The following is a 26,362-nucleotide window of genomic DNA, read 5'->3' as shown; positions in this document are numbered from 1 at the left end:
TCGGCAAGACACTTCACCTGCCGCCTACTGGTGATGGCCAGAGGGGCCGATGGCGCGATATGGCAGCCTCGCTTCTGTCAGTCTGCCCCAGGGCAGCTGTGGCTACGACTGTAGCTGCCTCCACCAGTGTGTGAATGTGAGAGTGAATGAATAGTGGAATTATAAAGCGCTTTGAGGTTCTCGAAAAGCGCTTTATAAATGCAATCCATTATTATTATTATTATTATTATCCATCATGGACATCACCTCCCACCCCCTGCATGAGACTGTACGAGCACTGAGCAGCTCGTTCAGCAGTAGACTTTTACACCCACAGTGTAGGAAGGAGCGCTACCGCAGGTCATTCTTACAGCAGCTGTCAGACTCTATAATGCAGTTTAAAAAATTCTTTTGGTCATCTTCTGTTTGTTTACTGTACATTTTATAGATAGCTCTGTAGATTTTCTCAATTTTTCTATACATATTCTGTACCTGTATATACCTGTATATACGAACTTTGGCTGCCTATATTTATAGGAGCACCTTGTGTCTTCCTTTTATATTTTATTTTCCCGTGCTGTAAGAGCTCTGGAACACCGAAATGTCTCATCTGTGGGATAATAAAGGTTTATTCTATTCTATTCTATTCTATTCTATTCTATTCTTTTCTATACCTTGAGTACATTTCTGACCCTGTACTTGAGTAAAGAAGAATCATAAGTACTTTAAGGAGTATTTTCTAACAAAAGTATCTGTAATTCTACTTAAATGCAGAATGCAAGTACTTGTGCCACATATGGTATTTTACTTCCTTGCTAACAGGAAGTGGTGAAGCTGAAGGTGTCTCACTGCTCAAACTGATGTTCAGTCAGCATCCGGACGACATGAAGACTCCAGCTGTCTCTCTGCTCTCGGTGAGTCAAACACAGCTCCTACATCCATGCATTCATCATCCACCCATCATCCATCCATCCACTGACTGAGGAACCAGAGTGAGTCCAGGTCCAGCTGAAGGACAGTTGATGAATAAATGCTGGGAGTTTTTGGTTTCTTTAAATGAGCATGAAGCAGAAGCAGCTGATCCACCTGACCTTCAGTGACCTCTGACCTTTACTGACCCGTGTCCTGTTGCAGGTGTGTGTGTGCTGCTGCTGTCTGCACTGGCTGTTTCTGCAGGTGAGTTGATGAAGTGAAAACAATCAGAGACTCCAAAAGATCACAAATACATTTACTGTGTGTCTGTGCTCAGTCTCTCTGCAGGTCAGTCCAAACCTCCAGCAGATCTTCAAAAAATACGCTTCTTCTGTGTCTCTGAGTTGTGTTGATGATGAAGGAGAGACAGCTGATGGATGGAAGGTGATGATAACAACAGATGACTACAGTTATGACTGTGCTGACAGTCTAAGCTGGCATGGATATGATGTGGGATATTACTCTTTCTGTATTCTGGATTCATTCTTCTCCTCTGATCATTTTTACTTCTGTGAAAACTCGTCTGGACAGCAGAGCGATGAAGTCTCCATCAGCATTTCAGGTACAGGAAGTGAGCTGTCTCTGTGCGACTCTGCTCTGCTGGTGGATCTTTGTCTCTGTATCACCCTTTTGTGTCTCTGTTGGTCAGATAGAAGTGTGATCCTGGAGATCCCTGCACTTCCTGTGAGGGCAGGAAGTAATGTCACGCTGCGCTGCAGAAACCACAGGGGTTCAAAGGTTGAAGCTTATTTCTTCATTAATGGGAGTCATGTTGGAGCTGAACACAAGTCAAAGCTCATCATCACTAACGTGCAGAAGTCTGATGAAGGCGTCTACTCGTGTTCTGTCGGTGTAGATAAAGAATCTCTTAAGAGCTTTCTGAGGGTCAGAGGTGAGGACACTGACATCACTTCCTGTTTAAAGACGTGACCTAACTAAACTGATCGCTGACAGACCCACCTTCATCATCTCTCCTGCAGAGCCTGCTGTCACCCCTTCTTCTTCCCCTCCGCCCCCTTTTCTTCCTCCCTTCCTCCTCCTCCTCACTTTTTGTCTGTACTGAGACTCTCCTGCCATCTAGTGGTCTTCTGTCCATATTGCATCTCTGCTGGTGTGCTGCTGTCCATCTGATGCAGCAGGAAGACGGCAAAGAAATCAGCCATCTCCATGGAGATGACCCGGCACGATGGAGGATGTCAGGGTTTGGATGGAGACTATGAATGCATGTTTGCTGATATGCTTTATACAAGCCCAAGATGTCTTCATGATGTGTTTATCATCTGCTCCTGTACTGATGATGTTCAGCCTCCTCTGTGTATAAATAGTTTTTGGGGGGTTTTTTTGGAAATCAATCCTGTTTCTCCCTCCAAGTGAGAAAACACTTTACGTTTTATTACTGGCTATGGAAATCGTGTACATCATTGTTCTTTGTATGCTGCTGCTAAATGTCCATCTTTGCATATTCACAGACTTTCCCATCGGTTGATCTTTATCTATAATCTCTGCTTGGGCTGGTTCCCTCTTATTTATGTGTTTATATGTGTAAAAAACGCAACCAATACAGCCTTCGTTCTCACAGTATCATACAATTGATTGTCCCAAAAATTAGGACAGAACTGAGGAAAAAGGCTTTTCAATACGCTGCCCCTGCTTCCTGGAATAATCTGCAGAAGGAACTGAAATGATCAGAATTTGTTACCTCGGGGGAGTTTAAGTTCAATTCATTTTTATTTATACAGCGCCAAATCACAACAACAGTCACCTCAAGGTGCTTTATATTGTACAGTAGATCGTACATTAATAGATACAGAGAAAAACCCAGCAATCATATGACCTTCCCACTGTCGCACTTTGGCAACAGTGGGAAGGAAAAACTCCCTTTTAACAGGAAGAAACCTCTGACAGAACCAGGCTCAGGGAGGGGCGGGGCCATCTGCTGTGATTGGTTGGGGAGAGAAGGAAGACAGGATAAAGACATGCTGTGGAAGAGAGACAGAGATTAATAACAAGTGCGATTCAGTGCAGAGAGATCTGTTAACACATAGTGAGAGAGAAAGGTGACTGGAAAGGAAGTCTGTCTTAAAGGAACAAGAGAATAACTCAGTGTGATTGTTTTTAGTGTTGCTCTTAATTTGAATGTTATATACACATGTGGTAAGTGTATTTTGACTTTTGTTGCCATGATACCAGGTCTCTCTTTGGAAATGAGATTTTTTTACCTGGATAAATAAAGGACTAATAATTATCCTGTCATCAGATCATCGTAGTTTCTGTGTTTGTTCCTCAGTGTGTTTCATGTTTCTCCTGATTTATTTGCAAGCTTTGGGAGTTGTGCTCATTCCTCATGGTGACCTTCTTATTTCATCCAATGAAACAGTGACTTTCTGTTGTTCCTCCTCCCTGCACCGTGTACAGTACGTGGGGATCTGTCTGGATTCAGCCTGACATCATCGGTCTGGGTAAGCAGTCGCCATCAGATGGTTATCAACTCGCTCAGGTAATCCGGGGTTTTCACTGCACGTTCACGTGACAGAGCTGGTGCTGGGAGCATCTGACCAATCACAAACATGGATAAGACTCCACCAACAGCAGAGCGGAGGATGAAACTATCATAGTATAAAAATATGAAGCGATTAAACACAAAATACAAACTAAAAAGAAGACAGCTGCTGTTTGGATGTGTGTGTGCTTTAAGCAGCAGCACTGGAAACACCTTCTATATTTATACAGTTTAGCTGTTTGAAGCAGAAATGAGGAGACTTCTCAATATCTCAGTTGCATAATTCAGACACTGGAGAATCTGTTGGCTCATAACACAGAAGATCATTAAATTCATGTTTAAATGACAGTTATCCTGGCACAGCTCAAGGCTGTTGTGTAGAAGTAATACGTCTTAACTACAAGTAAACAGAGTATTGAACAAACAGCGCCACTGAGTCAATGCCAAGTCAGACTCATCTTCTGAACTGAGGAGTCAGAAACATGTCCTAGTTTACTGCCGTGTTTTATTTCCATACCTCAGTCTCAGTTCTTGTTTCCCGCTGATGTACACATACAGAATGTAAGCTGTGCAGCATCATAGATGCTTTATAGCAGCGGCCCTCAAACTGGGGTCCCCAGACCCCCGGGGGTCCACGAGCCATTGACTGGTTGTCTATGAAAACACGTCATGGCAGTAAACACATGTGCATCATCTGGGGTTGAGCTAATTAGCACAGAGGACAAACATTTATTCATCGAGTTATGCAAAAGCAAACCAGCTAAAATGAGAACGCATGACAACAGTTGCATCGAATCAGCTTCATCGAGGATGATGATGGAAGACCAAAATTTGTTGTGTCTTTTTTTGCGACTCCTTTCTTCGTGTGTTCAGAACTTTCCTCTGTGTTATTTCTCATTATTACACATAACTTCTTTTATGGACATCTGTGCTTTGATTTCTTTGAATGTGGATTGGATGAGCTGTTACCAACATCTGGTGAGAATTTGATGTCAATAGCACCTTTAGAAATATATTGGTGTTCAGTACTTGTTTTACCCCCTGTGTAACTTTTGTTCTTGGTCTCTAATTTCTTCTGATTTCCTTTTTATGAACACTGAATCAGGAAAGCTGCATCCTCCTGCTCTGCTTCTCACAGAGAGCAGTATAATAGTAGCATAGCTCAGCTCAGAGCCCACATTAATGCCTCACAGAGTTCAAGTAACAGCAGCAGGTGAGTGAACTGAATTCTGCTGAGAGCGTCTTTGTCCAGCAGAGGGCCCCGGTGAGTTTGACATGACTAAGGAGCAGCTTCAGAGTGGATTTCAGGTGAAGCTCCATCAGCAGTGTTAGGCTGGTGTGCAGTTTGTTTCTCTGTGTCTTGCAGCCAGTTTGAGGCTCTGTGACTTTTAATAAATGTCCAACGTTCACATGAAGCTTTCAGGGACACACATGCGAGGACCAGAGCGGAGCACAGTTTCCTACAATCACTGAGTTTGTGTTTCTGTGGAAGCTCTGCCAACAAAGTGCTCCAGAACAACTCAATTTAATGTCAGCGGGTTATAAAAACTGATGCAGGCTGACGAAGCACAGTGTGACAGAGCAGCGCCTGTTTTACAGTCACATGAAGAAAATCCAAACTCTCATTCTAACGTGTATTCAAATCGTGGCCTGTGGTCGGCCACACAGTCACACCGTGAAGATAAACAAGTGTGGCTGTTAGACGTGCTGCAGGAGAACGCCTCTTCTCTCTAAAAGAACATGTTAGCATAGCTTAGGTTTGCAAAGACTTCAGGAACAAACGAGACCAAAGTGGAGATTGTCGTGGAATTTTGTAAATAAAGTCTGTGGTCATGCTATTTATTACTGTGCGCAGGAGAACACACATACACATCAAAACATAGCAGGTTCATAGTAACGAACGTCTAACCTCGGGGCATCGCAGCGCCCCTTTCATACCATCGCACAAACTTTTGTCCAACCCGGGCTGTTGCTGTACACAGAAGACTCCCACTATCCTTTCCCAGGCCAGCACCTGCCGCTGACCCTGAGCTTCATCCCTCTGAGCAAAACAGTTTGCAGATAACATAGTGAAACATCGTTAGGCCTAGCTAAGCAGTTTTCACAAGGTCATGCTGACACATACTTGCTTCATCTTAAGCAGGCAAAGGTTATACAAGAATCATACAGTAAGATTCTAAACACATAAATCTAATGTGAGGATAAACTAGAATTTTCCATAACAAGATGTTTGTCTAAACGCACAGCAGCACATTTGGAGGAAACAACTGTCAGCAGCTGTCAGCACAGCAGTGGAAGGACGATGATCTGTGTGGAACATGAACTGTATACCCAAGTAGTCAGTGTGAGGCTGTCTGTCCCACGGCTAAACTGGGTCATCAACAGGACAATGATCCAAGCACAGCAGCAGATCTCCAACGGAACAGCTGAAAAAGGAAAGAATGGAGCTGCTGCAGTGGTCCAGTCAGAGTCCAGACCGCAGCCTGACCGATGCTGGGGTCGGACCTCCAGACAGCTCTGCATATCTCAGCTAAGGCTTGTGACAGAGCTGTCGAGTTCATATTAGTCACGTGTCATACCGAATGTGTCGACATTTTGTAAAGGTTAAATCAACAGCATACAACATTTTTGTGAATGTTTTATGTTGTCATATAATACACTTTATTGTTTATTCTCGATTAGAACACCTTACTGTGAAAAATGATTATTTTATGTTGCTTTGTACAGATCTCATGGCGTCGTTGGTGCACTTGTGTCCAACAAATGCCCGTAAGACTGAACAGCACCGTGTGTCAGTTATTGAACAGGTTTCTAGGCCTTAAGCACATGATTTCTCTTTTTGTGGTGGTGTATACATGCTGATAATAAAGAACAAGGAAGAAGGATGAACCAATAGGAATGTATGAGACATGATGGAAAGGCTTAAGTGAAAATGGATTGGAATGGCTCATTCCCAGTCAGTGGTTGACATCAGCTGTCAATGCTGTGTGATAAGTGACCTTTATTTCATTTGAAAGAGGCTGTAAAACTTTGTGAATGTTGGACACCAGTTGATGAGTGAGAGAGGCTCACTTTTTTTCCCATGTCAGCCATACTAAGGTGGATTTGTGAGATCTGTTGGTAAGCGCTGCTGTTTTTGCTGCTGTTGGTCTCTGCTAGCTGTTGTTAGCCGCTGTTGGTGAAACTTGAAGTGGGTTTAGTGTTGTTAGACTCAGACACTTAAGCCATGTCACAATATGTGTACTTGTTTGCAGTGTTGGGCAAGTTACTGTGAAAAAGTAATTAATTATAGTTACTAGTTACTTCTTCAAAAAAGTAACTGAGTTAGTAACTGAGTTACAAGACTCTAAAAATAATTAATTACTTGAAAAGTAATTATTGCGTTACTTTAAAAAAAATGTTTGTAAATAACCCTAAATGCTTTTACTCAATTCCTTGCACCTTATTTTGGCACTCATCGCTGTTTTCACCTACCAGCTTCCTGTTTGGGTTTAAAGCTTTTATTTTGATGGGACGATTTCCTGTAAAAATGTTTGCAGTTTTTGCAGCAGTCGCGGGAGATTTGAAGTGTGATGGTTTAACGGAGCCCATGGAGATTTCTTTTGTCATTAGCAGCCCCCTTGATAAAGGCGCAAGGTATGTTTATGACATAAATAAGGACACGTTTAGATGTTTTGTGTGACAGAGGCTACATTTGTTACATTCTATGTTGAAGCTTACTTTATGTAATAAGGTTTACAATTGTAAGAGTGTGGAATTTTTCTTACACGCTGCTTCTGTGTATATATCCCCATCTCTTACGGTGAGATTGATGGTTTACTGCCATTAAACTTTCAAAACTTCATCAGTAAAGTGGCATCCTTCATTTGGGGGGTTCGCTACAATGTTTAACCCTCTGGGGTCCAGGGTATTATTGTCCATTTTTAACTACTTTTGATGTTTCCTCCACATTTCACCTTTAAAAACTGTTTATTTGCCTTGTTTGGTATCATCCTTTTCAGCACAACCTCACGTGTCTGAATTTACAGTTATGTTTAACCTTTTGACAGACTGTATTAACACAATTGATCTAAAATCAGACAACAAACATAAAATTTGAGTAAAAAGTTATATTTTTTTACTGTAACAACCACAAACATGTTTAATGAATCATATTTCATAACTTTAAATGCAAATATAAATCGTCAATTTTAATTTATATGCACAAGTTTTGCGAACAACAAAGTTATTTGCATCCATTTACCTTTTACCCCTTTTTAATAACCATTTTAAACTATTTACAGAACAATCAGCTGTTCTTCAACAAGATGCCACAAATTATTTGTGCCACTCCAAAAAAATAATTTCTGTCCACTATAAAGGAGAACATCACAGCCTGATACCTGCAGGTCTGACAGCAGCAGGTGTATCACTGCTGTTTCTACCTGGAGACAGCAGTCGCCTCATTGTTCTGACACACAACACAAAACTATCCACAACACTACACACTAACTACACAAGACAACACACTAACTACACACTCCAAACACGCTAAATGTCACAAATCTCTCTCTCTCTCTCTCTCTGTCACTCCTAAATCTTCCCCCTCTTCCTAAACAACCAAATGTCATGTTTCCATATCATTTTTTGATTGGTCGACATGGTGCATTTTTCCACCAACACCAAAGGGCTGTTTTTGTTTTGGGATTTTTTTTGCTCATAAGCAGAGAGGTCTCGCTGCGCTGTCCTTAGACAGTAAACGTGGCCAAACTATTGAGGAAAAAACGCCGCGTATATCTCGTTTATCATGACTCTGGTTTTACGTGGCCTATCAGCACAATTTAAAAAACGGTATATATCACCTTGTTGCTTTGTCATCTTGAAGTGTGTCATGTGATTGGCTTACCATGACTACTTTATTCTTCCTCAGTCAAACAGCAGCACTCATGCGATTGTTTTGCCCCTGTATTAATAAGTCTGTAATACGCTCTATCTTATTTTACAGCGCTGTTATTCAATCGGGGGAAGTTCTCCGTTGAGGAGAAAAGCATGAATTTGTTTGTATACAGAGGTACCGAAAAAGTGCAGCGGGGCCTCGGGTCCTTCTGTCGGGTAGTCCAGTTTACTGAAGAACTCCTCAGGCTGTCAGGTTAAAACGGTCGTGTTTTCGTAACGTAAACGCTGGCCCTCCTCTCAGAGCCTACGCTCTCTCTGCTATTCCCGAACAGAGATACGCAAGTTTCTCCGTGACTGCAGCTGCCAGTCAAAGCTGTTATGATGACATTTCACCCCAATTTAACATCACCGCGGTAGGAATTAGAATCAAACTTATGGGAAAGGAGACCCCTTGGACATAAATCAGCATGATGATAACTATTGATAACAAAAGAAAGAATCTTTGGAAAAAAAATTATCTGAGGAGGCGGGGTTTATGACCTATACTGCAGCCAGACACCAGGGGGCGATAGAGACGTTTAAGTTTTGGCTTCATTTTTGGGGAGCTGTCGCATCATCCATGTTTTCTACAGTCATTGTGTCTGTCACTACCCGATCCATACCGGATACCCGATCCGTACCATGCATGTGCGAACGGTGTCTACTTCCGGTCGAAGCATTTTACGATAGTTACAGGTCAGAGTATCTGTTAAGATGTTAAGGATAATACGTATCTCTTAAAATGTTTGCAATAATGAAGAATTTCAATATAATGTAGACAAAAACGAAAAATAAAAAGATAGTTACGTAGCAGGACTCCCCGATCCGTACTGCGCATGTGCAGATGTTTTCTTCTTCTGTTTCGTTTAATGGCAGTTTACTCCCCAGTGTACGAGGATACCGCCACCTGCTGACCGAGCGAATGAACCGTATTGTAAACTGAATTAGCGTCATTACAAACGTGTGTTAAATTTGATTTAGTGATAGTCGAGTGTGTTTATGCTTGTCTGTGTGAAGAGGATTGATTGGAATAGTGATGATGATGTCCGCTATCACTGTCAGTTGTCAGTAAACACTTCATGTGGCTGATGAATCTTCACGTGACACATTACTAAGTCTGTATTATTAACTCTGTAATTAGGCGCCATTCTTCTTATTTTACGGCGCTGCTGTTCAATCGGGGAACGCTCTCTGTTGAGGAGAAAAGCATGAATTTGTTTGTATACGGATTATCCATTGTTTAAATGTCCCGGTAGTCGTAAAGGAGGCAGAGCTGTTGAGAAATGCTAGGAGCTAACTGGGCGCTAACCGTGTCACTCGAATACATTAACTGTCGCAATGTTGGCAAATAGAGGAAGTGACATAAGATTTGCGCATGCGTGGTACGGATCGGGTTTCCGGTACGGATCGGGTAGTGACAGTAGCTGTGTCCGAATTCATGGGCTGCTTCCTCCTGAGGTCGCATTTGTAGACCGATTACGTCACAGCGAAGCGCCGAAGGCTGTCCAAATTCGTAGACTCCTCCGAATGCAGCCGACAAATGCGTCCTCCTTTTCCCCGAATTTGAAGGATGGGTCGGGTGTGTCCTTCATGGCCCACCATATCCCAGAATTCAAACCAGCCAAACTCAAGTTTCCGGCAATGGCGGCCGCTACTAAGTTTTAAAATTACTCTTATTAATCTTTCTGGGTCACAAAATAAACTTTTAACATATTTGGGTGTGTAAACTTCAAATATCTGCTCGGTTTATCAAGATATCGCATATTTGCAAAAGTGCTTTGACGTTTTCGGAGACATCTGCTACCCACCAGCTCGATAGCTCGCCGGGAGCTCGAGGGTCACTAAAGCCGCCGAGAATGGCACAACTCCCGGCACATCACTTTCAGATCACCGCGGACTTTCGCTACTCGGGTTAAACGTATAAGTCACTTAGACAACCTAAAATGTAATTGTTGGGCTTTTTTCAGTGTTTTATTTGTTCGTGAGTAAATCGGTTTGGCTGAGATTAAAGTTATTAGATTAGATTAGATAAAATAAAACTTTATTAATCCCCCGGGTGGGTTCCTCCTTGGTTTTTACACAGCTGAATAAACAGCAAACAGAAAACTGATTAAACAGTGTGTGAGACGGTCGAGAATTTACTCCAGTGTCCTGTTATATTTTAGACAGCAAGGAGCAGACGGCCGAGTTTATTAAACTCCACCGAGACAGCGGTGACGCTAATCTGAAGGCTAGACCGTCCAATTCCACAGCCGTTTACTTCCGGCCTACCCGACCTCCTGAGGACCCGGCCCACGTAGACCGCGAAGGCCGGGTCCTCATGAGGATGCAGCCCATGAATTTGGACGCAGCCAGTGTCATTCAAATACATTAACTGTCGCAATGTTGGCAAAGAGAGGACGTGACGTAAGATTTGAGCATGCGTGGTACCGATCAGGTTTCCAGTACAGATCGGGTACACCCACACATGGATCCTCCTTTTCCGCAGATTTGAAGGATGGGTCGGGTGTGTCCTTCGTGGTCCACTATATCCCAGAATTCATAGCGCGGCCCAGCCAATTCCAGTTTTCAACAATGGCGGCAGCTACTTAGTGTTAATATTACTCTTATTACTCTTTCTGGGTCACAAAATAAACTTTTAACATATTTTCAGGCGAGAATCTGTGTAAACTTCAAAGATCTGCTCGGTTTATCAAGATATCGCATATTTGCAAAAGTGCTCCGACGTTTTCGGAGACGTCTGTTACCCACCCGCTCAATAGCTAGCCGGGAGCTCGAGGGTCACTAGAGCCGGCTGAAATTAGCTGACTCTGAATTAAATCTAACATTAAAAATATTTCAATTCAGGAGGAAACATTTTCACCGGGAACAAAAACAGCAGGTTAATACGTGGAGATCCTGAAGGCTGCTCCAAAAGTGATCAGATTAGATTTTAAGTATTTGTTCAGTTCTCTTCCAAACCCAGCAGCTGTCAGTTGTCATTTTTAAGTGTTTACTAGAATAAAAATAAAAGCGTTATAACATCTCACCTGTTATAATTTTTAATCAGGCATACATGTGTACTATTTTTATTAATAGAGAGATTAAGGTTGTGTTTCGCTCATTTAGTGATTGTGCTTAACTGTATGAAGCTTATTAGACATTATCAAACAGATGATATGTATGCGAGGTGTAGCGCATTTTGCCAAAGTGCTTAAGATAATTTTTTAATTATCTTTTTTTCGTTAAAAAAATCTACTACATCATGTATAATTCTTTTCATGTCATGTGTAATTTCCATTGCAGATATTAATCACAGTTAAATCAAACTCCAGAGCTGTGGTGTCATCAAGTACGCTGGTGTACATAACTCGCTGCGTTGCTGAGAACGCGAGTACGGACTCGAGTACTCGCGAACTGAGAAATGGCCTTAATGGAAATGTAACCAAACTGTTTATCAGGGGAAAGTATAGCCTGACATTAGTTGGTAAATTGTTAACTTTTAACCAGCTGTTATTGTTGTCAGCTGTCTGGAAACAGCAGGGTCACGTCCGATCTGCTGATAATAAGTAATAGTCACAATATCAGGAGTAAATGAGCACGTTTATGCATATTTCCATGCGTTAGAGACTTCAGCTTGAGGAGGAAGAGGGTGGGATTTGATTAAGGTGCCGGTGGCGTAGTCCCTTTCGTTCATATTCTGGTTTCTTTGGTGAAGGCTTCCCCTTCTCAGATGATCAAACAGGTATGATGCAGGTATGAATCTAGCTGTCCGTCCACAGTATGCAAACATCTACAGTTGCTCTTGTCCTCTGCCTTTGGCGTACTCCAGCCTGATGCGTAAAATGTGATAAGGCTGAGCGGCAGGGTGCAGTATCCAGATATCTTTGCCGCTGTGTTCAGCATGACAGCCTCCACAAACTGGTGCCCGTTTCTATTTTAAGAAGTTAATTCTAAACTTATCAGTTAGTTGGAAGATGAAATTACAGACTGACGTGTAAGTTTATGAGTACAACATTCTTTTTTTGATTAAATAACTTCAAAAATGACTGATTATATCTTTAATATATTAAAAACTAAAACCAAACCTGACATAAAATAAAACAAAAACAAACAAAAACCCAGTCTGCATATTTCAGATTTTCAGTGCACTGTACACAGTTACCAAAGTGCAACACTCTGTGTTAGAATGCATTTCGTTTTCCTTGAACACAGCACAGAAAATCATAAAATAAACGGTTCATTTATTTATTTATTTGGAAGATTTAACTTTCGTTTCCTGTGATTGATCACATGCTGCTGACGTCACCCTCGCGTGAACGCGCGAGGGAATCCCCGGTCGGTCGATACTCAGCGAGTCCACACACGGGCATTGCTGAGCTTCGACGTGCAGGGACCGGGACCCTCAGGTGGGAGGGCAGCGTAACTCACCTGGCTACACAGGTGAGGTGAGGCTGAGCTGATTCTGAGCTCTGCTGGTAAACACAGTCTGTCCCAGCGGCTGTGAGCGGTGATCAAACACCGTGTGGAGCAGTTGTTGGTGTTTTGTTATCGTTGTTATCGTTTGTCACGTACAGCTTTAAGAGGCGGAACCGGAAATCCTCCAAGACAGAAGCAGTCTGCGGACGGAGACGTCCAGATTATCCAGCTCCGCGAGGAAGTCGGTGTGTGTTTCGATTCTTCAGCTCCAGCCACCACGTTCGGACACCGGCCACAGACCGAGGAATGAGGCCGACACCATGCTGCTGATCCTGCTCTGCCTCCACGCCTTCTCCCGGGGTAAGCAGCCGCCGCCGCCGGACAATACCTGCCGAGCTACCGGCTAACAACGGCCTGTAGCCCCGCAGGCTAACCACGGATGTAGCAATATTGTGTGTGTGCGCGCGTGAGTGAGACAGACAGATTTTGTGTTTTAATGATGTTTTCGCTCCGGAGTCAGACTGAACTTTAAAATAACCGATGTTAAAATTTCATTTTCTAATGTCTTCAGTTATTAATGACTCATTCAAGCTGTTTTATTGTAATCGGCGTCAGGTGTTTCCAGCTGAACACGAAAGGCTGCTGTTACCTGTCAGCTGGGTTTCACCTGTGGATTTAGCGTCGACGTCACAAAGTCACATTTAGGTTCAAATGTCAGAGTTTAGCTTAAAACTGATCATCCGGATAAAATACGGAACTCGTTGAGCTCAGACCAGGAAATGTTAAGTTCAGCGCGTCTAACATGAGAAAATGTCCTTTTTCTGTTTGCTGCGACTGTTTCAGGTTAAAAAGGTGAAACAGTCGCAGCTGCTGGAGGGTTAAAGGTTCGTGTGAAACATGGAAGTGGGCTATAAATGTCCAAAGCTCCTGACATGACAGGATCTGTGAAGCTTTCAAAGAGTTTGTTTCAGGTTATAATCATCACTTCTGTGTTTGTTTAAATCAGCCTGTAAACATGTTTAACCTTCATTATTACTGATGCAATAAATGTTCATTCATCTGTTCACTGTAAAGACTTTTGACTCTGACACTCTCAGTCAATAAATAACTGATCTGTCCAATCAGAAAACAGACATGAAAGTGAATAAATGACAGAAATCCGATTTAATGACGTCACCACAAACATCAGGTTCACATCTGTTTAGTTTTTAAAAACGTGCCGTGTGCAGCAGACAGATGTTATTCCTCGTTTTTGAATCTTTGTCCCTCTGAGCTCAGACGTCGTGGGGTCGATGGTTCCTGCTGTCTCTTTAATAAATCACCTGAGGCTGTGATCACATGAATAACAATAATCTGGATTATGCAGGGATTTCTCTGGTTTGCTTTCTTCACCTTTGCAGTCGCGTCTCAGGCGCCGCCGCCTCCACAGAACGTCCAGGTGGAGAAAGGTCAGCTGACGTGGACTCCAGGGGAGCCGGACGTTACCTACACTGTGAATTACCGCAGGTGAGACCTCACAGCCAAGGAAGGTGCTCTGTTTTAAGGTGGAGCTTCCTTTTATATCGTCACGGCCGTTGGTGGCGAGAGGTCAGCTGATGACATTTTATTTACTCCATCGTTCTCACAGTTTCACATGAAAGCCGCCATCAGAGAGCAGCAGGCTGAGTGTAGTGTCACTGTCACAGATTATAATCCACAGTGGGCTGGTAAAATGTTTAGGAAGAGGTCAGAGGTCGGCAAAGCTCCTCCTTCAGTAACACTAAAGCAACAAGAGTGATTGGGTTTCACAGCAGAGAGAACGCTGAGCAGATGTTTTCTCTGACTCGTTTCTGTTCATACTCAGATTTAACTCTGATAAATGGGAAGCTCTTCCAGCCTGCATCCAGACGCCTTTCCATTCCTGCAACATATCAGCGATTGGGCCGCGCGACACTAACGACTCGCCTGAGAACAGCTGCGTGACGCTGCGTGTGCGGGCCGAGAGACGGGGGCTGAGATCTGAGGGTGTTAACGCCTGCAGCAGATACGGTGAGAAACCTCAGATATGTGTCAGCGCTGTCTGTGGGTGAAGCTGTGAGACTCGAGGTGTTAACCATCCTGACCACAGTGTGAACCACGAGCTGCTGCTGCGCTGACGCTCGCTCTGCTCTTCCAGGTGACGTCTGCACGCCTCCGTTAAGCATTTTGGCCCGGCCTGGATCACTCACCGTATTCCTTAACGATGACCACGAGCTGGCGAAGGAACACGCCAACAATGCCAAGCACAGGATTTACTTTGGCAGAGAGGGAGAGAGTCCTCTGCAGGTGAGAACACGGAGTGATTCCTCCAGGTGCTTATGCTCACCTGATGTTGGGTGGTATCTGCTCCTTTGTGTAAAGAGGAGCAGGATGAGTCCTGCCAGAGCTACAAAATGACTTCTGGCAGCACATTAGTGTGAATGTGTTTGACCAAACGATCAGAAACAGACTTCATTCTGGTTCCACAGAAGAGGGGCCTGAAAACTGAAGGCTCTGCCTCCCATTCTACTTTTAAATACTCTAGGAACAACAAGTAGGCCTGCAGAGCGAGAGCGAAGTGCTCTAATAGGGTGATATGGTACTACAAGGTCATTAAGATAAGATGGGGCCTGATTATTTAAGACCTTGTATGTGAGGAGCAGGATTTTGAATTCTGGATTTAACAGGAAGCCAAAACAGGAGAAATCTGCTCTCTCCTTCTAGTCCCTGTCAGGACTCTTGCTGCAGCATTTTGGATTAACTGAAGGCTTTTCAGGGAGTTTTTAGGACTTCCTGATAATAATGAATTACAGTCGTCCAGCCTGGAAGTAATAAATGCATGAACTAGTTTTTCAGCGTCACTCTGAGACAGGATATTTCTAACTTTAGAGATGTTGCACAAATGGAAGAAAGCAGTCTTACATATTTAATATGTGCGTTGAAGAATGTCCCTTGCTGGGCTCTGTAGTTTTTAGTGTTCTTTTAACTCCTTTGAGCAGTTTATTTTAATTATTATTATTCATGCCAGTGTTCTTGCTGATACAGCCACATGTGTCTGTCAGTGGTCAGTGTGTGCAGGGAGGTCCATGCATATTTGGACAGTTTGCCTCTGCACCACCACAGAGACTAACGGACAGTCTGCACAAACTGTTTCAGAATTACAGCTATTTTTACACAGTTCCCATTTTCAGAGACTCAAAGTGACTGAGAAGCAGTTTCGTGTCCAGATGAATCCTGTGCCTTCATTTTTAGGACTAAACTGAAGCCAGAGAGCCACAAACGGGCAGCAGCTGCAGTGAAGCCCTGAAACAGCATGTGGTCATGGGTCCATGGGGGGATAAACATCTGCTCTTATCAATGTTAAGCTGCACAGCTGGGTTACTTTCCGTGGAGCTCTGACAGTAAATAAAAAGACTGATAATTCAGCTGGGAAACACAATCTTATCTGAATACAGGAGAAGACGAGCAGAAGCAAACACTTCAGTTTAATTCACTCACTCTGTGTCTGTGTGTGTGTGTGTGTGTGTGTGTGTGTGTGTGTGTGTGTGTGTCATTGTCTTCATCAGAAGTATGAAGACACCATAGACTCCAGGACCATTGGAGACCTGGAGGAGGGGCAGCGGTACTGTGTTCAGGTGGCCTATACGGTCCACGGGGACCTCGTGGAACCACGCAGCTGCATCCAGTGTGAGGTCATCCCTGCATCAGGTAAGCTGCTCTTCTTGGTGTAACGTTCCTTTAACGCGCTCCGACTCCAACCAGAGACACAGATGTAAACGACTCTGCTGCTTTTGAATCAGCTGAAGGTTTTAAAGCTGCAGCAGTAAAATCACTGCGTCTGTTTTCTCAGAACACGTGAACAGGACGCCGATGATCGTGGGGCTGCTCGTCGGCATCGTGGTCCTCGCCATCATCATTCTTGCATTGGGATACCTCGGGTTTTTCCAAACTGAGAAAATCAAACGCTGCCTGGAGCCATATAAATATGAAATCCCACCGGTAAGACCAACACTACTGCACACATTCACCACACAGACACTGGTGGGCGCTGTATCCACTCCGAGCGTGTCAGCGAGTAAAAGAGCTGATTTTGAAAGTGTTCGCTTCACGATCAGTGTGTAAGACCGACGTGGTTCTTCATGGTGACTGATGAGTCACTGAACTGTCCAATGGTGTTGACAGAGCCGTCAGTCCAGCAAAGTTAGATCCAAAGTCAGATTGGTTTAATTTTGTATTTGTTGTTGGTCGAGTGTGTGAGACAAACACGGTTAGAGTGGAAAAAAGTCCGTTCTGTGTTTTTTTTTTTTTATTTGAATAAGTTGTTTGTTTTTAAACAGGCTGCTGCCGTTCCTTTGTTCTGTTATGCGTTTGAGTAAATGAATCGCTGCATTTGTTCGCAGCTGGAAGAGTTAAAACCGCTTCTCTGAGCTTCAACCAACATTATTAGCAGACGTACTCATGGGCAGATAAATAAATGACTGTTGTAAAAACAATCGGTGAAAGGCTCAGCCTGTCGTCGATATATTTGTCCAATCGCCCATCGTTAGTCTTCACTGCCTCTGAGGTTCCTGTGTCTTCTCCTCCTTCAGAATCCGTTTCCTGGGGAATTTGAAGTCCGAACATTTATTCCCACTGTAGAGCGCTATGACGACCTCCAGATCTCTCACGGTAACTACGAGCCCAGATCAGCACTCTGCCCTCCCGCCGCTGCTTCCTGAACTCTTGGAGAGGCTCCGCCCACTCACAGAGACTCCATTCAGAGTTTACCAACAGAGGCGACTGAGTCGCTCACCTGCTCCAGGTGATGTAACCGTGCACCATTTGGATTATTTACCTGTGAGCACCTGATCTCAGAACATTTGTGAACTACTCCCATGAGGACAGCGGGTGGAGTAAAACCAGGATGGAGCGCAGCGAGCAGCTTCCTGACACTAATTTTAACCACTGCGCGCTAACAACCATCGCAGCAGAGAAGCGGGTCACTCTAGCATTAACCAAGTATCGTTTCTGAATGACCACGCCTCCCTGAACATTCTCCACGCTGCCGCTGCTTCAAACCTCGGATGACAGAAAATAGTAGAAAAACAGGAACTGCAAACACGTCTGCGTGCTCTTTCTCAAACTTCCTACAGTCCTGTTTAACTCTGAGAGTTAGTTTCTTTATTAATAACTGTCGGTGAGAGCGTTCCTGGGCAGGTGGGAATAACACGCTCACTGCTGGATCTGACTGGCTGCGGTAAGAGGACAGTCGTGGCCAACACTTCCTGTTTCAGTGAAATAGGAAGTGTCGCATGCGCCTGTAACATGAACACTGTTGGGTAAATGTTTGTCTACGGGAAATTTGCATGTAATTTTTTTTTTTTTTTGGGGGGGGTCACAGGAAGCCCCTCCTCCCTGCAGAGGTCAACTCCCCGTCCTTCTGAATAAGCAGAGTTCACCTTAATAAAATGTCTGAGTCACTGGTGAGGCTGAGTCATTGCTTCCAGTAAACAGCAGGTCAAAGGTTACAGTAACAAACAAAGCAGCAGCTCACAGCCACGCCCACAACACTTTTTATTGTTTCAGAAAAATGACAGTTTGAGTTCTGCTCCGAGCTTCAGGAACGACTGAAGCAGCCGAGATTTTAAACTTTAATACTGAAAAATCATCAACACAAACAGGAAGTTCAGGAACAAAAAACGTCCTTTTATAATCCAGTGTCAGACGGAGACGAGACAGCAAATGTGCTTCCAGCTATAAATTAGCCCCGCCCCCTTGAAGTGTCAGCCTGGAAGATTTTCATTAAAAATACATGTAACAATCACAGACTTTTAATTTGGAGGAGTCACAGGAAGTACAATCTGGAAACCAACCAGGTACAGTCTGAGGTAAAAAAAAAAAAATCTAAAACGGTCCAGAGTGAGTGTGACCTGATGGACGAGGTGAAACTGTGTGTGTGTGTGACACCTGTGGATAACAGGTTAGCATCCGTCCTGTGGCGGCTACACATCACTCCGCTCGACTGTGCTACATCCAACCACAGCAGGACGGGGCCGGTTTGTTCGGCTATTTGTTTACGTCTTCTTGTCAGAGCGAGAGGCGAGTCTCACATCCAGCTGTTTACGGCTAACATGTGACCTTTAGCATTTAATCAACAGGAAGTGAGGCTGAAATCTCCTAGAGTGACACTTTAACAGTAAGACCGGCGGTCCTGCCCGCCAGCAGGAATTCCCTCATTTTACAAAACACACAGACTGACACAGAGAGAGAAGTGAAACATAACAACAGAACTATATTTATGTATGTGTGTGTGCGCGCGCGCGCGCGCGCAGCAGCACTGATTGGTCTCCATTTACAAAGCAACAATACTAAAAGTGTTTTTACAGCTTCGATTAAAACAGCAGAATACAAAACATCTGAAGGCTGTGTGTGTGAGTGTGTGTGTGTGTGTAGAGACGTCTTAACCCCATAAATCTTCAGTGCGGCCGAACTTGTAGATCAGAGTGCTGCAGAGAGAGGAGACAGTGATGTCACACACTGAGCAGACAGATCCAAACTCACAGCTCAGCTCCACAGTGCTGTGATGTTTGGAGGCTAATGAAGCTCTCTGTCATGTAATAGCTATGTCACTACCCGAGCCGTACCGGAAACCCGATCGGTACCCCGCATGCGCCAAAGGTGTCTACTTCCGGTTGAAGCGTTTTACGATAGTTACAGGTCAGAGTATCTGTTAAGATGTTAAGAATAACAAGTATCTCGTAAAATGTTTCCAATAATGAAGAATTTCAATATAATGTAGACACAAACGAAAAATAAAAAGATAGTTACGTAGCAGGACTCCCCGATCCGTACGCGCATGTGCAGATGTTTTCTTCTTCTGTTCGTTTAATGGCAGTTTACTCCCCAGTGTACAAGGATACCGCCACCTGCTGACTGAGCGAATGAACCGTATTGTAAACTGAATTAGCGTCATTACAAACGTGTGTTAAATTTGATTTAGTGATAGTCGAGTGTGTTTATGCTTGTCTGTGTGAAGAGGATTGTTGGAATAGTGATGATGATGTCCGCTATCACTGTCAGTTAGGGCTGCCACGATTAGTCGACTAGTCACGATTATGTCGACTATTAAAATCGTCGACGACTGATTTAATAGTCGACTCGTCATTTGAAGCTTTGTTAGATCCCAAAAGACGCAGGAATAAGTAGTAGGATTTAAGAGTGTAATAACGGACTGAAACAGAAGATGGCAGCACTGCATGTACAAGGATGCCAGCTGCCGTTTAACCCCGAAGAAGAAGCTGTGTCCCATAATTCATAGCGCGGCCCAGCTCAGTTTCCAACAATGGCGGCAGCTAGTTAGTTTTAATATTACTCTTATTATTCTTTCTGGGTCACAAAATAAACGTTTAACATATTTTCAGGCGAGAATGTAGCTGTGTAAACCTCAAATATCTGCTCAGTTTATCAGGACACCACATATTTTCAAAAGCGCTCCGACGTTTTCGGAGACGTCTGTTACCCACTAGCTCGATAGCGAGCTGGGGGCAAGGGTCACTAGAGCCGTGAGAACACCGGACTCCCGGCAGATCGTTTTCAAACCCACCGCTGTCTTTCGCTACTCAGGTTAAACATGATATATAAGTCACTTAGATAACTTAAAAATGTTATTGTTTGGCTTTTTTCAGTATTTTATTTGTTCCTGAGTAAATCGGTTTGGCTGAGATTAAAGTTATAGTTTTTACACAGCTGAATAAACGTCAAGCAGACAGCTGATTATCAGAAGTGTGAGATGCTCGAGAATTTACTCCGGTGTCCTGTTATATTTTGGATAGCAAGGAGCAGACGGCTGAGTTTATTAAACTCAGCTGTCTGCAAATGTCATTAACATTTAATAAACTATCATCTTGTCTTTATTTTTAGTTAGCACATACCTTAAACACTTAAAGCTGTAAGCTAATGATAGTTATATAAGAGCAGATGCTGCTGGTGCAATAAGCTGTTCGTTTTCTGTCCAATGGATGATGATCTGATTAGTCGACTAATCGCAAAAATAATCTGTGACTAGTCGACTATCAGAATAATCGTTTGTGGCAGCCCTACTGTCAGTAAACACTTCATGTGGCTCATGAATCTTCACGTGACACATTACAAAGTCTGTATTATTAACTCTGTAATTAAGATAAGATGACCTTTATTAGTCCCACAGGTGGGAAATTTGTTTTGTTACAGCAAAAGTAGCAAAATTTGGCACCATTCTTCTTATTTTACGGCGCTGTTGTTCAATCGGGGAACGCTCTCTGTTGAGGAGAAAAGCATGAATTTGTTTGTATACGGATTATCCATTGTTTAAATGTCCCGGTAGTCGAAAAGGAGGCAGAGCTGTTGAGAAATGCTAGGAGCTAACTGGGCGCTAACTGTATCATACAAATATGTCACAATGTTGGCAAAGAGAGGAAGTGACGTAAGATTTGCGCATGCGGGGTACCGATCGGGTTTCCGGTACGGATCGGGTAGTGACAAGCTACACAGCTGTGGTTAAACTAACATGAACACAAGGCAGGTGGACTGAGACAAACTCCAACCAAGACGGTGTGAATCAATCATTAATCTGCAGCAGGTTAGAAAACAGAAACACTCATTTAGAGCTGGAAACCCCCTCCCTGAGAAATCTGGTATTTACAGTCTGTGTGGATGTTAAAGCTTCTTTTCACGCTCGTATCCATCCACCCGCCTTTAGTTCTTCTTTCTGCATCAGTTAGTGGAACAGAAACGGGCCTGAATGGGTTAAACTGAGCCAGGCTTTCCCGGCAGGAGCTCCCGCCCATTACGGGAAATAAGATGCAACAGGTTTCATGTAATGTGTCGCAACGCTGCAGGAAGCACATATTTGGCACCAAGCTGGTTAATTACAACAGGCCTGTGCGCCGTTTCAGCTGCTTCAGTGTCAGCGCTGCTGCTTTTCACTCACCTAAAAAAGATGAAGGCGTTCTGAAAGAACACAGCCAGCCCCGGAGCCACTTCTTTCTCTGAGGGAACACAGCGACATGTTATCAGTCACATCAGGTTTCACTGTGACTGAGCATGCTCAGAGAGAGCCGACTCCCTGCGCAGGTCTAAGGAAGTCAGATTAAAATCACGTGTTGTATTTTTAGACTCCACAGTGTAATAACCACAAGGCTTTTCTTCTGCTGCTCACACAGCAAGCGCAGCAGGGTGAAGACTGCAGCGTATGGAGCTGCTGCAGGAGCAAAGCTGAATTTAAAATAAGACTCCCTGATCCATCATTTGGTTTCAGGATCAAATCCGACCAACTACCAGGTCTACGCTGCAACCTCAAACACCCTGCTGTGGTCACGTGTGAGAGGCCACAAACTGCACCCGCTGGAGGTGAAATGAACCGAGGGCTGTCCCTGAGTGCTACCTGCGCCTCAGTCACGAGAACAATGAGCAGTTTGAACCTTCTTGTGTGGTTTGTAGTGATTCACTGAGGTTTGCTTTCAGTTCGTGTGGATTTTTTCTGTGTGTGAAACGAGACCAAACCACAGGAAAAAGCTCCAAGTTTCCAAAATGGTCATGTGATTCAGAGCAGAAGAAAACACCATGAAGCAGCTGATAAAGGCCAGCAGTGACTTCGAGCTCCAAACCATAACATACTCTGACTTTGTCCAGGCTGAGCTGTTATTAACTTAAAGATATAACTTCTGGTTTTCCCTCCAGCCTTCTGATCATTTCCAGATTTGCATGTTTGGATGTTCAGCAAAGACCAGCAAGGACAGATTGAGGGGAGAAACTCACTCGGCACTACGTAGCCTCCAAACAGGATCCAGATGGAGCCGATGAGCGAGCCGAACATCATCATGAAGCCGATGAAGAGCCAGAGACGAGCTCCTGCAATCGCAGACACATGCAGTACATATGAGCAGTGTCTGCTGTGTTTATCCATCCTGACGGCTGAGCAAAGGGCAGGATTCACACCGCCGTCAGATATACGTTTTTTAAAATATCCTTTTAGCTTTTATTGGATAGATACAGCGAAGAGAGACAGGAAAGCAGGGGGAGAGAGGGGCGACACGTAACAAAGGGTCAGACTCGAACCCACGCCGGCATGTGGTCTGTGCACCCACTGAGCTACACCACATATTAGTCTCTTTACAGCCACACAGACAGCTGAGGCTCTGCACTTTACTCTTAACATCTGCCTCACGTGTGCGTTTCTCACACCTCTGAGCTCCACAGCAGATCCTGACAGGTGACGAACACTCACCTGTCCGGCCCATACAGCCTTCTCCGTACGTGTCCCCTCTCACCTGGCCGTTGGAAACTGCATTAATCCTGAGAATGAACACAGAGTCACATAGAGGAGTCTGAGCGCTTCATGCTGCTCACACTGCAGACATAAACAGGAAGTGATCACATGATGTTTCAGAGTCTCTGCTTTGTTTTTGACCTTTGTTGATTCACATTTGACTGCAGCACCAGTTTCCAAGCACACCGTGAAATCTGGCAGGTCTGTAACTTCCTCGGAGTCTGAGGTCAAACCTGTCTGACACCGGCTCAGCTCATTAACAGCATCGAGGTCAGAGTAACAACAGACTGAATGATTCTGCAGTTTGGCTGCTCTCCTGTCACATCGTGAAAGGTTTTGGTTCCTCTTTGGTGAAAGAAGAGTTCTAAGTAATTAGGCGTCATCAGAGGTCACAATTTGTCCTTTCAAAGCCTCGCTGAGATGTTTAAGCTGAAATTACATTTCACTGCAGGAGGAAACCATATAAAGTGGCTGCTTGTAAAGAGGCTGTGAGGCACATGAACAAACCCAAGCAAATCTTACATGTGTTTTCATGTGGATAACTCTCCCCCACCCACCCACCCGCCCGCGCCTCAATGGTCTAACAACTCTGAAAGCATGTACGGTATGAAAGCAACGTTTCACACTTACATGAAGAAAGCGATGGTGGAAAAGACGCCACAGGTGTGGAAGGCGTGGTTCATCTGCTCCTGGGTTGGATACGCCACAGCGGCGTCAATCATGATCCACCAGCCGGTGAAGAACTAAAAGAAGAGAACATGCACAGCGAGACGTGACGTTTCTAAACGTTTTACTTCCTGTCCATCCTTAGCAGACATCCGTGCTGTCACTAATGTCTGAGTGTTTACCGATCATGGGGTGGCTGCAGCTCAGCTCATCTGGCTGCTCCAGTCTGCTTACCAAATATCCTTGGACAGATACTAAACCTCACTGCTCTCCGATGGATGAATGTGTGTGAATGTTGGATAGAAAGAAAAAAGCAAAAAGTGTTTGTGTGAATGAGGCTTTGACTGATCAGATGTAAAAACCAGTCCAGCTAAGACACATCAGACTATCACAGCAAACTTCTGGATTATTAACAGTGATGTTTGAGGTAAACAGATTATGGCATTGTTCTGGGACAAACAGGAAACAGATCACTGAGACGCGTGAAGCGGAATATTTACAGCTCCAATAAGACCTCCACCATTCACCAACCTCCCAGCAGCGAACATTTATCTTATCGGAGATTTCAAACAGACTCCGCCCCTCTCTGCCTCACACTAACCAGAACTCCGGCCACGATGGAGGCCACGGCATTCCTCCTCTCGCCCCAGTCGATGCATTCACACTCGGGCCAGCGGAAGTTATCCAAAAAGCCGGCCATCCTCCGCCTTCTTCTTCTTCAGTTGTCCTGACAGGCGAGTCTGCCGCCCCCTCAGCAGCTGCTCACACTCTGTGAAAGACGCCTTTAAAACAAACACAGGCCGTTAACAGCGTCCTGCAGCGGGTGAAGGACGTCTGGACCTGAAGATTCAACCAGAATCAACGGACATTGATTTTCACCACATCTGCTACAAACTGTCAGAAATATGAGGACACATAGTCATTCAGAAGGTTTTTTTCCATTTTAATCGCAGAAGAACTTTTTGAAAAATAAACAGACGGGAGAAACAGATCCATGTTTAGCTCACTGTCACGCAGCAGCTTACAAACTCAGCAGCAGGTCAGAATCACACAGAACAACATTTAGACATTTCCTCCAACAGCACGTGATCAGAAGATCACAAGTTCAGTCTGAGATTCACAGCCGGGGTTCTTTCACTGCTCTCAGGAAAAAGCTTCACGAATCGGAGGAAACTCTGAACATCACCTCCTCCTGACCAGGTGCAGGTTATGACCAGGTAAGGTGTTGAGCATCAGTTACCATGGTGACTTAGTGGGTAAAAAGAGAGGCCCAATTTTAGGAGTGTCACCTGTCCCGGCTCCAACACTGAGATGCTTCAGTGATGGACTGAAGCTGCTGACCTGCTAACACCTGCTCGCCAGTTTCCTGCAGGAACCTGATTATTTCACTGTTAGTTTCTTTATTCTTATTTATTTTTTAACAAGCCATTTCGTGATATAGTTACTTTATTTTGACTTATTTTTCAGTCTATGAGATCTTTTACATTTAAAGGAGCTTCTTTTGTGGTTTTTTAGAATTTAATTGGTATTTTATAACTTTACACTGTGTAGTTCAGCTTTTTATTTCGTTCATATTTATTGAGGTCTGTTTTGTTCCGGCTGGTTCGCTTGTTCTCATGTACATATTTAAAGCGCAGGTGAATCCGCAGGGCAAAGTGTTTGCTAGCTGGTCAGGGGCTAACTGTTAGCTCCACCGCAGCACAGGCGTAGCTGCTCCGTCAGCCTCCTGCAGGTGTGCGGATTCCCACACCGTCAGGGTTGTCAACACCTGTCTGTTCTTCGCTCCCTGCTGGATTAATAACCGTACACCTGTCCTGTGACGGTCACAGCTCACCGAGCATTTGTTCCACCGAGCTAACGGAGGCTAACGCTAACTGCTCGTAACCCGCCTCGTTTCCCGCTTTATTCCTTCAAGTAACATCTGAAGCAGCGCGTTAGTCGCACCTGCCTGCGAGCCTCCCAGCTGTCTGAAAACTCACCTGATATCAGTCACCCCCATGAAACAGAGCCGCGCAACAACTTTTTTCACTTTCCATTTACGGCACAGCGCCTCGTCTGCGGCTTCATTTCCGGGAGCCTCACGGGCTCTGCGGCACACTGCTGCCTCCTGCGGTCAGGACCAGGCTCTGCATCCTGTAAAGTCGCTAACTTTAGCAGTAGTGAAGCGCTGTATGCTGGCAAACAAATACCACGTATACACACATGTGATGAACGAGTCCCCAAGGCTGGGGAGGCCGTTTATAAAGAATAATTATATAACCATATAAAAATAGATTTTTACATAAAATGTTTTAAATTAAAAATCTTTACACATGGGGAGGTTTTTGCATTTCATTCATTCATCTTTATTTCCCATCAGCATATCGATCTCCATTCATTCACACTTCAGTCCAGCACAGATGAAAGATGTCTCAGGTCTTATCTGTGAGACCCGTGTGATGAGCACCATAAACACAGCAGCCTTCTTAATATGTTTTGTTCTATAAGCTGGTTTGTTGTCCATGAACTAAAAATGAGAGAGAAGAGTAGAACAGCAACGGCATTATCACATGTGACCACAGTAAGTGTCCAGTAGGTGTCGCTGTTGTCACTGAGTCTTCTCTGTTGCTGCCCTGGTTTGATGTTTGAATCCACAAACCAGCAGAGACGGA

At 44.2% G+C, this 26,362-nt stretch overlaps 3 protein-coding genes across 3 annotated transcripts; 2 read left to right on the top strand and 1 right to left on the bottom strand.

Moving 5' to 3' along the window:
- Positions 1–817: 817 nt before the first annotated feature.
- On the top strand, positions 818–3,194 carry LOC146370146 (uncharacterized; the record flags this gene model as incomplete). Its single annotated transcript, XM_084908959.1, has 5 exons — positions 818–893; positions 1,114–1,155; positions 1,229–1,513; positions 1,601–1,843; positions 1,932–3,194. Coding segments are annotated over 5 exons (729 nt in total), but the record flags the coding sequence as incomplete, so codon positions are not given.
- Positions 3,195–12,679: 9,485 nt separating this feature from the next.
- On the top strand, positions 12,680–19,247 carry LOC146370145 (uncharacterized). The gene is made up of 8 exons (XM_084907981.1): positions 12,680–12,787; positions 12,922–13,123; positions 14,164–14,269; positions 14,607–14,791; positions 14,919–15,067; positions 16,327–16,468; positions 16,611–16,759; positions 17,350–19,247. Exons 2-8 carry the CDS (start codon positions 13,084–13,086, stop codon positions 17,476–17,478), a joined length of 900 nt encoding a protein of 299 aa, XP_084764107.1. The 5' UTR covers positions 12,680–12,787; positions 12,922–13,083; the 3' UTR covers positions 17,479–19,247.
- On the bottom strand, positions 18,290–25,813 carry LOC146370144 (transmembrane protein 50B). The gene is made up of 7 exons (XM_084907982.1): positions 25,691–25,813; positions 24,313–24,493; positions 23,676–23,788; positions 23,004–23,071; positions 22,535–22,627; positions 21,708–21,765; positions 18,290–19,245 (listed from the first exon to the last, which is right to left on the bottom strand). The coding sequence occupies exons 2-7, from the start codon at positions 24,409–24,411 to the stop codon at positions 19,200–19,202; spliced, it is 477 nt and encodes a 158-aa protein (XP_084764108.1). The 5' UTR covers positions 24,412–24,493; positions 25,691–25,813; the 3' UTR covers positions 18,290–19,199.
- Between the last annotated feature and the right edge of the window lie 549 nt (positions 25,814–26,362).

This window comes from Perissodus microlepis, chromosome 16 (genome assembly GCF_051167445.1).
Source record: "Perissodus microlepis isolate ML-2025 ecotype Zambia chromosome 16, ASM5116744v1, whole genome shotgun sequence".
Lineage (NCBI taxonomy): Eukaryota > Metazoa > Chordata > Actinopteri > Cichliformes > Cichlidae > Perissodus > Perissodus microlepis.
This window is presented reverse-complemented; position numbering and strand designations above follow the sequence as displayed.

Coding starts and splice junctions, on each gene's coding strand:
- LOC146370145 (XM_084907981.1), top strand. CDS start 13,084: ATGCTGCTGATCCTGCTCTGCCTCCACGCCTTCTCCCGGG. Junction 14,270..14,606: donor TACACTGTGAATTACCGCAG/GTGAGACCTCAC, acceptor GTTCATACTCAG/ATTTAACTCTGATAAATGGG. Junction 16,760..17,349: donor ATAAATATGAAATCCCACCG/GTAAGACCAACA, acceptor CTCCTCCTTCAG/AATCCGTTTCCTGGGGAATT.
- LOC146370144 (XM_084907982.1), bottom strand. CDS start 24,411: ATGGCCGGCTTTTTGGATAACTTCCGCTGGCCCGAGTGTGAATGCATC. Junction 23,072..23,675: donor TCCACCATCGCTTTCTTCAT/GTAAGTGTGAAA, acceptor GTTCATTCTCAG/GATTAATGCAGTTTCCAACG. Junction 21,766..22,534: donor TGGAGGCTACGTAGTGCCGA/GTGAGTTTCTCC, acceptor GTGTTCCCTCAG/AGAAAGAAGTGGCTCCGGGG.